The sequence below is a fragment of the Manis pentadactyla genome, chromosome 12 (genome assembly GCF_030020395.1).
Source record: "Manis pentadactyla isolate mManPen7 chromosome 12, mManPen7.hap1, whole genome shotgun sequence".
NCBI lineage: Eukaryota > Metazoa > Chordata > Mammalia > Pholidota > Manidae > Manis > Manis pentadactyla.
In genome coordinates, this window is record NC_080030.1 from 8,754,061 (window position 1) to 8,766,773 (window position 12,713).

The 12,713-nt window shown below is 59.1% G+C and overlaps 1 protein-coding gene across 5 annotated transcripts; it reads right to left on the reverse strand.

Annotated features, from left to right (window-relative positions):
* Positions 1–5: 5 nt before the first annotated feature.
* On the reverse strand, positions 6–12,706 carry PRKCSH (protein kinase C substrate 80K-H). Of its 5 annotated transcripts, none has more exons than XM_057489888.1 (18): positions 12,614–12,706; positions 12,103–12,254; positions 11,772–11,888; positions 11,167–11,262; positions 11,005–11,062; positions 10,000–10,117; positions 8,423–8,552; positions 4,640–4,724; positions 3,776–3,854; positions 3,078–3,164; positions 2,616–2,777; positions 2,436–2,535; positions 1,864–1,933; positions 1,512–1,601; positions 1,220–1,294; positions 1,045–1,144; positions 806–967; positions 6–151 (listed from the first exon to the last, which is right to left on the reverse strand). In XM_057489888.1, exons 2-17 carry the CDS (start codon positions 12,176–12,178, stop codon positions 821–823), a joined length of 1,590 nt encoding a protein of 529 aa, XP_057345871.1. In that variant the 5' UTR covers positions 12,179–12,254; positions 12,614–12,706; the 3' UTR covers positions 6–151; positions 806–820. The 5 variants fall into 5 exon arrangements, with proteins under 5 accessions (XP_057345871.1, XP_057345870.1, XP_057345869.1 ...); XM_057489887.1 differs by lacking the exon at positions 6–151 and adding an exon at positions 398–688 and having other exon boundaries at positions 794–967; positions 12,614–12,705; XM_057489886.1 differs by lacking the exon at positions 6–151 and adding an exon at positions 398–688 and having other exon boundaries at positions 12,614–12,704.
* Between the last annotated feature and the right edge of the window lie 7 nt (positions 12,707–12,713).

Consider the following 12,713-nt stretch of genomic DNA (forward strand, 5'->3'; position numbering starts at 1 on the left):
GTGCAGCAGCGGAGGGCGGGCATTGTCAGTGCACCCATGGGCCAGGCTGTGTGGTCCTGCACAGGCTACTGTCCGTCTCTGGGCCCAGCTCTCACCTGGAGCTCTTTGTCCTTCCCACAGCACGTGTGCCTTGGGTGATGTGGAAGACCGCCTGGGCAGAAACCCAGACAGAAGTAGCAGGGTGGGGGTGGGGGTCTGTCTGTCCTGTGTTGCTGGGCTATTGTCCCCAGGGCATCTCAGGTGCAAAAGGGCTCTGATGAGACCCGACCTTGGACAGGGGCTGAAGAGGGAGGAGGCCCAGGCAGGGCCCGCAGATTGCCGTGATTCCCCCGCCCTCTACGCTCTGCCCAACCCTGGCCCACCCACGCCCCAGCAAAGCAAGGCTGACATAGGCGGATTAGGGGGATCACTTTTATTGTTTTGAGGTCACAGGTCAATTCACTTTCCCCCACAGGCCAGGGAGGCAGATGCCTGGGCAGGAGGCAGGTCAGGGACCCAGCGAGGGTGAGCTCTGTTATTCCGTCTTTGGAGGCTGCTGGGGCCTGGGTACGTGGCTGTGACCCGCCTGGCCCCTCGAGAGCAGGGCACAGAGTCCCACATGGTTCCTGCACCCACAGGGAAGGCGAGGAGACCCCGAGGGGCGGGCCCTGGTCCACAGACTGAGAGGTCTTTCCATGCCTTTGAGATTCTGGGTCAGAGAAACCAAATTAGACAGGCGGGCGGAGAAGCAGCACGGGCCTGGGTCTGTCTCCCTCGGACAAAGCTGCACCCCAAATTGAGGCAGGCACCCCACCTCCACGCCCACCTGTGCCTGGTGGGGCTAGAGCTCGTCGTGGTCGCCGTCAGTGGGAGGTTCAGGTGGCGGCTCCGGGCAGGCGGCCGGTGTCATCAGCTCCATGAGATACTCACAGCGACTGGGCTCTGTGGTGCTGGTCACGACTGTCTCCTTCCCACACAGCAGGCGCACCTGGGGCGGGGGGCGGGCAGGAGGGGCTCAGCTGGGCTCGGGTGGGCCAGGGCCCCCCCACTGCCCCCGGCACTCACGGTGGTGGAGCGGTTGGGGCCCTGCCAGCAGCCGGTGCCCTGCTCGTACTTCATGGCGCTGAACTTGTCATGGTCAGGGCCAGCCCATAAGCCCCACGTGCTGTGGGGGAGAGGGGTGCTAAGGGAGTCTGCCTGGGGAACCCAGGGGCAGGCAGTCCCAGCCAGGCCCACTCACCCGAGGTTGGTGGGGGAGCCGCCGAGTTTGGGTTTCTGTGAGACAAGCTTGAATGGGCAGAGCCGGTAGACATACCTGTCACGGGGTGGGGCTGGTCGGCGGGGGGCATGGGGCCCCAGGTCCTCCAATCCCCAAACACGGGGGGGGCACACAGGCACCCCTGACTCCATGACCATCCCTGGGCCTGCCCCGTCAGCGTCCTGTGCCCCTGTGCTGCCTCCCCGCTGGGTTGCGGGCCCCCCAAGCCTGACCGCCCCGCCTGCCCAGGGGTGGGGGAAGACGGGCCGCCCACTCATTGGTGGTGAGCTCGTAGCACTGGCTGTACAGGTAGGCGAACTCCCCGTGGGGGCCAAAATCAAAGGAAATCTCCTGCTCCAGGTTCCTGGAAGGGGAGGCAGAGGGAGCGGTTAGGGGGCCCTGGGGACGCTGGGTGCCTCAGCCCCAGTCAGGACACGGAAGGCCACTCCAGCAGGGGAGGGCCACTGGGGGCTTGGCTCCAGCTCCTGGCTGCCTGGGGACCCTCCCTGCAGGGGCCACCGCCGCCCTGCCCAGGTTGCCAGGCCAACTCCCCATTACCACCTCCTCTGGGGAGCCCGGCAGGCAGCAGGCGGCTGCAGGGCAGGCAGGCGGGGACGGCCCCATACCTGATGGACTCCTCCATGTCCTTCAAGGACCGCTCAGCCTCCTCGAATTTGTTGCGGGCTTCCTGGGCGGCTGACACGGGGCAGGGCGGGGGAGGAGGTGAGAGGTGTCACTGCCCCATCAGGGAAGGAGGGAAAGGGCCGCCACAGATACATGCTTCCCCCAGCTCCCCAGCTGCTCTACACGAGGACCAGGCCCAGGATGGCCCCGGCCCCGGGGGGCCTCACCAGCCCCGGGCAGACCCCGCCCTGCTGCCCAGGCTCGGGGCTCCCAAGAGTGGAGCCCGGGCTCCCGGGGCCCAGCCAACTCCTCGCCCGGGCTCCCGGGGCCCAGCCAACTCCTCGCCCGGGCGGAACAAACAAGCAGCAGCCCGTGAGGAGGCAGGAGGGCCCCTGGGGCATGTGGGCGCAGCGTCGGCTTCCCCAGGCCCCCGCAAGCGCCCCTCCAGGCTTGCAGAGGGCCAGCCCACACCCATCTCGGAGAGCAGGTGGGACTTGCCGTCTCAGCCCCGCAGGTGCAGGTGATGGGCGGCAGGTCTGGGCGGGGCCCCCTCCCTCCCCCGCCAGGCGCTCACCGTCGATGAGAGCCTGCGTCTGCTCGTCGTAGGGGGGCGTCCTGTCCTCGTCGGCGGGGCTGGCTGCGAGCTGCGGGGGCACCAGGGGGGGCGGGGCCTCCTGGGAGAGGGGTGAGCCGGTGAGCAGCCCAGCCTGCCCCGGCACCCCTGCTCCCCACACCTCGGGCTGCTGCCCCGCACCTGGGAGTCCTCCACCTCCTCTGCCTCCTCCTCCTCCTCCTCCTCTGTCTCGTCCTCGTCCTGGTCGCCCTCCTCTGTGGGTGGGGACTGCGCTGGGGGCTGCTCCTCCCTGGGCTCCGTCGGGTCAGGCGCAGAGGGCGAGGGCGGCTCAGTGGGCAGCACCTGGCGGGGGGGCAGGGTGGTCGGTGCTGTGGACTCGGAGGTCCAACCCCCTCTCCTCGGGGCCCAGGTCCGGGCTCCCACCATCACCCGGGGGGGGGTTGTGTGCCTCGGGCTCTCTGCCCCGTCCAAGGGGCCTTAAGAGGGGACGGACAGCTGGGGACTGGGAGGCCTCTGTGGAGGGTGCCTGGGTCGCCCAGCTGGCCAGGGTGGCCCCGTGCCAGGACTGGAGGCAGTTCCTTTGTGAGGCGCTGCGGGGCGGGGCGAGGGGCAGGACCAGACCCCCTCCTCTCCCCCACTGACCTCAGACCTGTACTTGTCCCGGACGGCAGCCCAAACGCGGTCGAGGAAGGCAGCAGCTTCCACCTCCGTGTCTCCCCCGAGAAGCGCCTGTGCGCGTGCGTTAGGGGCGGTATCAAGATCAAAACCTCCACAACCCCCTACCCCGGGGCCCTGGGCACTTGCGAGGGGGGGGCCTAAAGCTGTGGTGCCAGGCACCGCTGTGCCCTGACCACCCAATGCCAAGGCCGGGAGAGGCAGAACAGCCAGAAGGGGGCAGCAGAGAACTGTGGGAAAGAGGAGGGGCCCCGAGGGGGGCGGGGCATCGCCCGGGGCGAGGCCTGGGAGGAACAGGGAGAGACATGGCCAGGATAGTGACCGGCAGAGGGACCCAGAAGCTGGGGTCCCGACTAGCCAAGACACTGAGCCAAAGGCCCCGCACGTCAGGAGGGTGGGACAGCAGGCTCTATCCTGACCAGACGCCTGTGGCACCTGTGTGACCCCAACAGGTCCCCGAGCAGCGGCGTGGGGCACTGTCCTCCTGGCTCCACCGGCCAAGGCTGGGCTGCATCAGCCACGCTGGGTACTCCAGCAGCTGGGACCAGAAAGGGCACTTTCCATGGAAGCAGCCCCCAGCAAGCCTGGCCCATGCCCCCTGACCTTGAGGGTACCCTGGGGCAATCCCCTTTACAAATCCCAAGCCAAGGGGCATGGTAGGGTACCTGGGCTTCTCCTTCTGACAGCGCCCCATCCCCGTCAGTGTCCAGCTCCGGGTGGGTCTGCAGCTCAGCCGTTGAAACCCTGTGGGCGTGCCGAGGCCAGAGGAGGGCTGAGGCCCAGCGGCTCCGGGCCGCTGCACATGCCCCCCGCCAGGGACCCTCCCCAGAACGTGCTTCAGGACCTCACTATGGGGGGCGGGCAGCAGCAAGTTGGAAGGTGAGCACTGAGGTTGGGGTCCCCTCTAGCTCCCACCCCCAGGGACCCAGTCCTCTGCCTCCTACCCTATCCTGCAGACGCCACAACCCTAAAGGGGATCAAAGGAGGGACAGAGGGGTGGGATTAGGAGCTACCTGCCCCGTCTGACGCCTCCACCCAGCGAGGCCCAAATACCCACGATGGCCCCCTACCTGTCACCGCCAACAACCAGGGAGTGAGCCCTGCTCCTTCTGCCCCTCTGGTCCCACTGAAGACCTTTGCTCCTCGCCACCACACACCTCCCATCCATGTGCCTGCACGGCCTCCAGGTTCCCGATGGCCCACCCTCCACTGAGCCTTTGCCTGGCGTCAGCCAGCAAGTTCAGGTGCACAGCTGGGATTTAAAGGGGCCTGGCCTTTGCCCAAATGTCCCGAGTCACAGAGTCACCTTGCCTAGCTTCTTGGTAGGATGGCTTCTCTCATCCGACCCCCCTATTGGGCTGGCGGCTTGTTCCGGACCCATGTTATTCATGGGCAAGCAAAGGTACATTCAGAGAGGGTTTGGGACAAGCTCAGGCCCCACAGCAAGGAGGCAGGGCTCTGGCTGGCTTATAAAGGTTTGGCGGGATACCCCAGGCCTGGGGCAGAGCAGGCAGCTCAGGTGGACTCACGCTCCGTCCTTGTCGTCATCCAGCTCCTGGAAGGCGTTGGCCGCCAGCTCCTGCTCCCGCTGGGCCTTGGAGGCAGCCAGCTGCTCTGTTAGGGTGCCGCCTGTCACTCTCTGACCTGCCCACCAGCTCCCACCTCCTCCAGCACCCCACAGGGCCCACTGCGTGCTTGCCACTACTCTGGGTGCTGCAGCCCTGAGTCAGGCCACTGTCAGGGACAGACTAGGGGCAGGTCGCAGCAAACGATAAGGGCTGCCAGGAACGGGAGCAAGGGGCGCCACACTGAGGGAGTCCTCTGCAGGGGGAGCTGACAGGGTTTGCAGGTGGGTCAGAGGCAGGAGGTGGGGGTCGAGGACACCCCTGGGACTTTTGGTTTGAATAAACTGAGCCAGCGAGGGGCAGGGAGAACATGCCTGACGTTTGCCGTCTTGTGGCCCCACGAGAAGCAGCCCAAGCACCTGGCCCTCTGGGTCCAGCATGAAGGAGGTCAAGGAATGGACACTGGGGTGGGCGTGGCCAGGAGAATGGGGCTTCCTGGGGACCCAGGGGATGTCTCAGAAGGGAACTGAGCTGTGGCCAGTGGGCACAGGGCACAGGCCTCTGCTCCGGTGGCCCCTTTCCTGCCTGCTCATCCCCACCTGCCCAGCAGAGCTCAGGAAAGCAGCCCCAAGAGCAGCTCTAATTATTACACTTACAGCCTCCGCTCAGCCCTCTACAAAAGGACAAGTGGAGTTTTCTCTGCTGTACTGTGGGTCTGCTGAAATGACTCCGCAATGCCCCAGCAGAACTGGCTGACACTGTTCCTCTCACAGATGAGGACGTGAGTCTTGGCCGGATCACCCCGCTGCTGAGGGGCACGGCCAGGGGCACTAGCCAGGCCATCTGTCCCCAGAGCCCACAGTTGGGCTCACCGCCCTTTGGGAATCTGCGTCAAAATGTGGTGTGCTGCCCTCCGACTAAGCAACTCCACACTGAGAACGCACACTAAGGGGAACCAGGCACAAGCGTGCCCAGGCCTGGGAAACAGGATGCTGGCTGTAGGGCACCACACAGAACAGAAGCAAAGCCATGGCAGGGGTGAACTCGCTTTCTGAAACATGGCCTGGCAGAAAATGCACCAAGAACCTGGCACTAAAGATGAAAGATAAGAAGGGAAACAGCGTGTGCTACGCAAGTCACGAGGGGCCAACCCCCTCACGTATAAGGAGCACCCGCAGACGACAATGAACACCACCCACCTAACAGGAAATGTGGTGATTGCATTAAATAAATCCAAATAGGATCATACAACGGAATACACACTGTTAAAAGGAAGTGGGGTCCTGACACACTCTACAACACAGGTGGACCTCAAAAACATCATGCTAAGGGAAAGAAATCAGTCACATATCACAGGGTTCCGTCTGTACGAAACATTCAGAGAAGGTAAACCCATAGAGACAGAAAGTAGATTAACAGTTGCCACGGGCTGGAGCACAGGGGAATGGTAAGTGACTGCTTGATGGGTATGAGATTCCCTTTTGGGGTGAGGGAATGTTCTGGAACCAGACAGTGGCAATGGATGCATGACATCATGGCTGCACTTAATACCCCTGAATTGTATGCTATAATATGGCTAAAATGGTAATGGTGTGTTATATGGATTTTATCAAAAAAAGAAAAAGAAAAAAGGATCTACAAAAAAGAAATTAGGTACATACTGACATAACACAACACCCACACACTTTGTAGACCAGCACTGTTTGACAGAACTTTCTACAATGCTGGACACGGTCTGCATCTGCACCGTCCAAAATGACAGCCACCGGCTACACACGGCCACCAAGCACTTGAAACGTGGCTTCAGAGCTGGCACCTGGTCACACACTGTGCAGAACTGCATCTCTGTCTGACATGGGCAAGAAAGGTCTGGAAGATTCCATACCTCCTACATAAAGGTTACCTTGGAGAGGAAGACTCACTTTCTACTTTACTACTTTCTGAGTTACCAAGAAAAAAAAAGTATTTTTAACAGAGAATATGGGAATCAGATGAAGTATTTTATATTTTAGGTCACACTGAAACTAGGAAGAAACAGAGAAGGGAATCCCCAGCCTTCTTTCAAGGCCCACTTACATCACACTTGTACCCCCCGTGATTCGGCCTTGGACCTTGCATCGCCCTTGAAAAGACTTAGTCAGGTGACCCCAGTGCCTGGCCCTGGCCCTGGTTGCCAGCTACTTGCTCCAAAACAAAAGGAGGGCAGAGAATGGCAAGGGTGACAGGCTCAAGGAGAAAGGCAAGCCTTTCCAGAAACGACCCTGCTGCTTTACAGCACCCCCGCCCCACCCCGCCTCCATTTCCCTTGTGACCTGGCAGGATTGACCCCATCTCCTGCTCAAGGGATGGGCATGTGACCCAGACCTGGCCAGTCAGAGCCTGCACTGTACTCCCTGGCTACAGAGAGGTCATGGATGGCCATGTGACCTGGGATGAACCAATGGGAGCATGCCCTGAGATTTGTACCGGGGCTTGTGGGTAAGTGGTGCTCTACCCGCTGCAGCTGCTGACCTGGGAGACAAGCCTGGCGCTGCCTGCCTATGGTTATGCTGGCACAGGTGGGCAGAACCTGCCTGGGAAAGAAGCCCATAGAGAAGGAGGCAGAGCCCAGAGGTGGAGCCAAGATTCCTGCCATCCAGACAGCCCTGGGTTCCTCTGGGCCTGATGCTTCCATTTTCCATGAAGTGGATTCAGGCTGGGTTTTTGTCACACCTGATCTCTAAACGGGAGCTGGGAAGCCCTTGCGAAAGCAGTGAAATCTGAGGTGGCTGGGGCACAGCAAGATGGACTACTGGCCTGCTGGGTCCACTTAAGGATGAGCACAGAGAGCCATGACAGGGCCTGTGAATTACTGATTATGAGAAATCAAGGCAGAGGGAGAGGAGGAAGAACACAGTAGGTACCCAGAGAGACGTCAGTGTGTGCTCAAGCAGGGGGCTGTCCAGTTCCTGGTCACCAGCCCTGGGCACACCTAGAGCCACACCCCCAAATCCTTCCAGCATTGCTTTGTCCTGTGACTAGTCTGGAATGGTTTCTGCCCGGCCTTTCTTTTCTATCCTGTTTCCAACGTATGTCACCCTACAGAGTAGAATGAGAACAAGGACCAAGACCTCTGAGTTTCCATAATGCATAACCACGCTGGACAAAGCATAAAAAGGCATCTTAAATCAATGAAGGCAATGGGAATTGCCAGGGCAAAGAAAACCTCAGGAAGGTAGAGTGTGGGAGCTCGTGACAGATTGGATGTCTGGTTTGATGAGAACTTGTGAAGCAGAGGAGATGGTTCCCTGTGCTCATCCTTAAGTGGACACAGCAGGTCCCTAGGCCATCTTGCTGTGCCCCAGTCACCTCAGAGTCCAAGGTGGGTAGCATAGGAGACTCCACACACACACACGCCCTAAGTAAGCTGTGACCCCATGTGCTGTACCCAGTCTGAGCTCATGCTGAGAGACCGTAGGCACCTCTAGCCTTGAGATTTGGATTTCAGGGAACCCCACATGGGGGGAGGAGGAAAAGCCCCCTCCTCTTCAGAGAAGGAATTCTTGTCCTCGGCTGCAGAATGCCCCTGTAAATGACTTTTAAGTGTGATGACCAACACAGTCAAAGATAACTAGGCACACAGGGAACTCAGACACAATTATCAAGCCAGCAAAGACAACAGGTAACAGATGCTGAGCAAGAGCCACCCAGGCTCAGCATCTTGCCAGCCAGAAGCCGAGAACAAGTCACGGCCACCCTGTGACGTACCTTCCCACAGCTTCTGGTGCTGGTCTTTGGCCTCCTTCTCTGGCTTCTCAGCCTCTTCCTTCAACATGCGCAGCATCTCCACCTGGTCTTCCAGGGATTTCTTCCCATCCTGTAGCTCAGTGAGCTTTTTCTGTGTGGGCAGAAGGCAAGGCGCCAGGTCTCCTCCTGTTCTGCTTTCTTCCCCATGGCTGCTACTTCCCTGCCTCTATTCCACAGGGTGGCTGTGGGATCCTCCCCAAACACATGCCTCCCTGGGTCTTCCCCTTGCTGCAGATCCCTCCAGCCCACTGCAGAGAAACCCGAACAGTTTAGCCAGACCCCTGTTTAACCAGACCCCAACCCACTCCTCCAGCCCCATCTGCCCCAACACTAGGATCCAACTGCCCTGATGATATGCAGACTCCCTAATGCTCTCTGCTCCAGCTCTTTCTGCATGTTTTCCTTCTGTCTGGAATGCTCTGCCTGGCTAATTCTGAATTATCCCACAGATTTCAGTTTAAAGACTTCTTCCTCCAGGAAGTCTTCCCTACTTCCTGCCCCCAGAATGGGGTGGGGGGCGGGGAGGAGAAACAGGAAAAGAGTCTCCTCTATGCCTCCCAACCCCAAATGTCCCTTCCCTGGTGGCTCTGGTGTCACTTTGTATCTCCCCCTAGAGGATGTGCTCTTGAGACTGTTTTAGGTCGGCCTCCAGCTTAATGCCCAGTGCCCGGGACATCCTGGGCTTTAGGGATATTTCAAGAAACAAGTGCGTCAGGCGTGCTACTGCGTAGGGATGGGGCTCCAAGCTGTAGGGTCTTAGCCGGATCACTTTCCTCCCAAGACCTTGGCTGACATCTCAGCCTGGCCTGCTTCCAAGACCTACTTGTCTCTCCAGCAGGGCAAAGATCACTTGGAGCCAACCTCACTGTATGGCTCCCCTACTATCCTCTGAACTATGGAAAGACCTTACTGCCTCCTGAACTCAGGAGGGGCCTCACTAGCCAGGCCATGGGGGTGGAAAAGACCCAGAACCTTCCTTGAATGAGACACAGAGCTGGGGCCCTTGCTCAGTGGGTCAGGCAGGAGCCCAGGAACAGTGTTGAGGATTCTGACCCATCAAACAGCCAAGAGGGTGGCAGACAGGGGAGGGGGAGACACACACCTGGGGACACACCTTCTTCCGGCCCTCCAGGAACCACCCAATCGAACAGACCCAGCTACTGCAGAGCCATCCTCCTGGGTCTTCCCCACTGGGAAGTCATACAGCCATCAGCCTCATCTCACAGAGTCCGAATGACAGAACTGGCATGCAGTGAGGCATCCCTCCTGTTCCGGAAGGCAGCAGAGCTGCTCTGAGCCCACTGCAGTCTGCCGCCCAAGACTCCGGTCAACACCTGTACCAACTGCTGCCACTTGGTAAAAGCTTAACCAACAACTAAACTCCCGGTGGACAAATAAGTAAAAGAAGGTGCAGACAGGTAGTAACTGGCCCCAGGACACCACTAGTTGGGGGCAGGTGTCAACCCCACCTGGCCTCTCCAGCCCACACCTCCAGGCCTCAGGGCCCAGATTGTCCTGCGTTCCAGACTGACTCTCACCTGCTTCTCCTCCCGAGCCTTCTTCCAATCTTCTATAAGGATCTTCTTTAGGCGGAACCCCTCGCGGGTAACCTCTGCCATTTGCTGCAAAGTCTCTCTCTCCTTGCGGCCCTTCTCTCTGGGGATGGGGGGACACAGAGGCACCAGCAGGGGTGACTTAGGGCTCACCAGATCTGCCTCTTCCAAAAGGGCTCTCCCCACCTACTGCCCCAACTCCCATGTTAGGAAAGGCAAAGAACACCCTTTTCCCTCCACCTCCCAAGGCTCTCTTGGCCTCAGAGTCCCTCATCCCTGCCCTTGGGAGGAAGGACAGTGGGCGGGATTTGCTGCCCACCTTTGGGGTCAGGGGGTGAACTAGGAAATGCTGAAATATGGGGCTAGAAGCAGGCTCCCAAAGTAGAGAGAAGCACAGAAATTAGACTCCCAGACAAAAAGGCAATTTGGCCAGTAAGTGTATTGTGCTTCATCCACCCTTTACTTAAGAAATCTTCCATCGAGAGGGTTTACATAAGGATCAGGACTTTCGGCTTCTTTGAAAAACGAATCTGAATCTGGTCCTGCCACCTGTTATCAACTGACAGAAGCTGAGGGCAGCTCTCCCTTGAGATGTTACAGTCCTCACCACTCCCTAATGCCTCGTACTCAACCCACCTCTGCTGTTTCAATTACCTGCCTGTGGGCATTTCGGTTTTCAGGTACTGCTGCAGAGCACAGCAAAAAGAGTACAGTCTCAAGTCAGACCAACATGGGTTTGAGTCCTGGCTCTGCTATCTCCTAGCTACATGACCCTGGGAAAGTCATTTTCCTTTCAAAAGTTGAGCTTTCTCCTCTGTCGAACAGGGAAACAACTGCACCTGCTTCCAGGCCACAGGGAAAAGTGGTGATGTGGTGTTCATTCATAAGGCACCTGGCATAGAGTAAGCACTCAATATACCAAAGCAGAAAAGAAAGGGGGCCCAATTCACTGGGCGAGGCAATCCCAGGAGAGCGGGTGTCACCACGTACCTACAGGTGTCCTCACAGACGATGCCGCTGTTGTACTCGTCTGTCCCATCACAGCAGTCTGAGGGCATAGGTCGGGTATGATCAGCCTCCGCAGTGCCTCCTTCCTCCCTCCCTCCCTCCCTCCACCACCTCTTTCCACAACCCCAGTGTCATCTCATTCACCACAAACTGCGTCGTTGACCCATCTGGAGGGGATGTACAGGGGCTTGTAGCCAGTGTTGGTGCAGTGGAAGCTGCCGTTGGGACAGGCGGCTGTGCCTGTGGGGAAGGAGAAAGTTTTCATTGTGAGCTTGGGGACCAATGTGTTCACTGCCCCCAGATGGAACCCCGATTTGCATTCACGCAGAACACACAAGAAATGCTAGAACAACCCACGCCAAGTGAAGGAGGGAAAGGCAGCCGCGCACTCGGGGCCTGAAACAAAACTCCCCAGTGTTCCCTCCTGCTGCTCCTCATGGAACCTCTGTCTCTGCCTGTCCTTGGGTCCCACCTTCTCTCCCACCTCTGAGTGTTTGCACATGCTGGCCCCTCGGCTTTCAGCTCCCTTCAGGCTTCAGCTGAGACTTCACCCTCTGACCGCCCCCCGCTGGGTGGGAGCCTCTCCTCACCAAACCATCAACCACTGGCTTCTGTACCTGTTTCCCCCTCATCAACAGCCACGTGAGGGCAAGAATGGGTCTGCCTTAGTCAGCAAACAGGGCCTGGCATTCAGTAGGTGCTCAATAAACTGACGATACATGAATGAATGAATGGAGAAAAAAACTCACCTGGCTCGTCAGAGCCATCTTTGCAGTCACAGTAGTCATCGTTGACCTGATCAAAAGGTATGGTGGCTGAGCCATCCAGGCAAGTGAAGGGCTTGGCCTTGTCATAGAAGTGATGGTCTGGGGATAGGGTGCAAGGGGCTCAGCCCAGGGCAGGAAGAGGCCCTTTCAACCCAACGGCACCTCTGCCCCTACACACCAGCTGATCATTGCCACTAACCCTACCCAGAGACCGGCAAACTGAGGCAGAAAGCTTTAAGTGCCTACCCCAGGCGCCAAAGTCGGCCCTTCCCATACCCTACTCCTCTCCAGCCACCTCCAGTGGTCGACTCACTGGTGAGGGAGACGCCCCGGGGCCGCTTGACCTCCACGGCCCAGCACACGGGCAGCAGCAGAAGCCACAGTAACATCTCACGGAAGGCTCGGAGGCCAGAAACGGGTTGTGGAGGCGGAAGCAGTTTGCCAGGAGATTGCTGTGTCCCCACGCTGCAGCGAGAAAGGGGTCCCCGGTCAGCGCGAGAGGGCTACTTGGCAGCCAGAGGAAGCAAGCACCTCTTCCTCCAGCCAATTGGATTCTTCCATCTCTTCCGGGCAGTGGGAGATCATTCGGCCTCCAATATAGCGGAGGAGGGTCTCCCCAGTCCTGCCAGGCGGAAGGAAGTCTTACTTTGTTCTGATCAATGGCGGGGATCTCAAAAACCTCTGCTCCCTGGGGGCGTGGGGGTGGCTGTCCAATTCCCGCCAATAGGCCAAAAGGGTTCAATCTCTCCCTCTCGCGACGCACGCCCAACGGTACCCCCAATAGGAAACTAGGGTGCCCTCCCTCCCGCTAGTTCATAACCTACACGAGGCCAGGGCAAAGGTCAATATCTACCGCGCCCCCCTGGCCCAGCAGCCAAAGGTTCCTCCTGCAAAAAGAAAGCGGAAATATGTGGGATGCATCAC

Excerpts from the sequence above, each read along its gene's own strand:
- PRKCSH (XM_057489888.1), bottom strand. The coding sequence starts at position 12,178 with ATGTTACTGTGGCTTCTGCTGCTGCCCGTGTGCTGGGCCGTGGAGGTC. Across the intron at positions 11,889-12,102 it reads CCGGGGCGTCTCCCTCACCA|ACCATCACTTCTATGACAAG; the intron begins GTGAGTCGACCA and ends CCCTATCCCCAG. Across the intron at positions 3,855-4,639 it reads GATGACGACAAGGACGGAGC|GGTTTCAACGGCTGAGCTGC; the intron begins GTGAGTCCACCT and ends GCACGCCCACAG.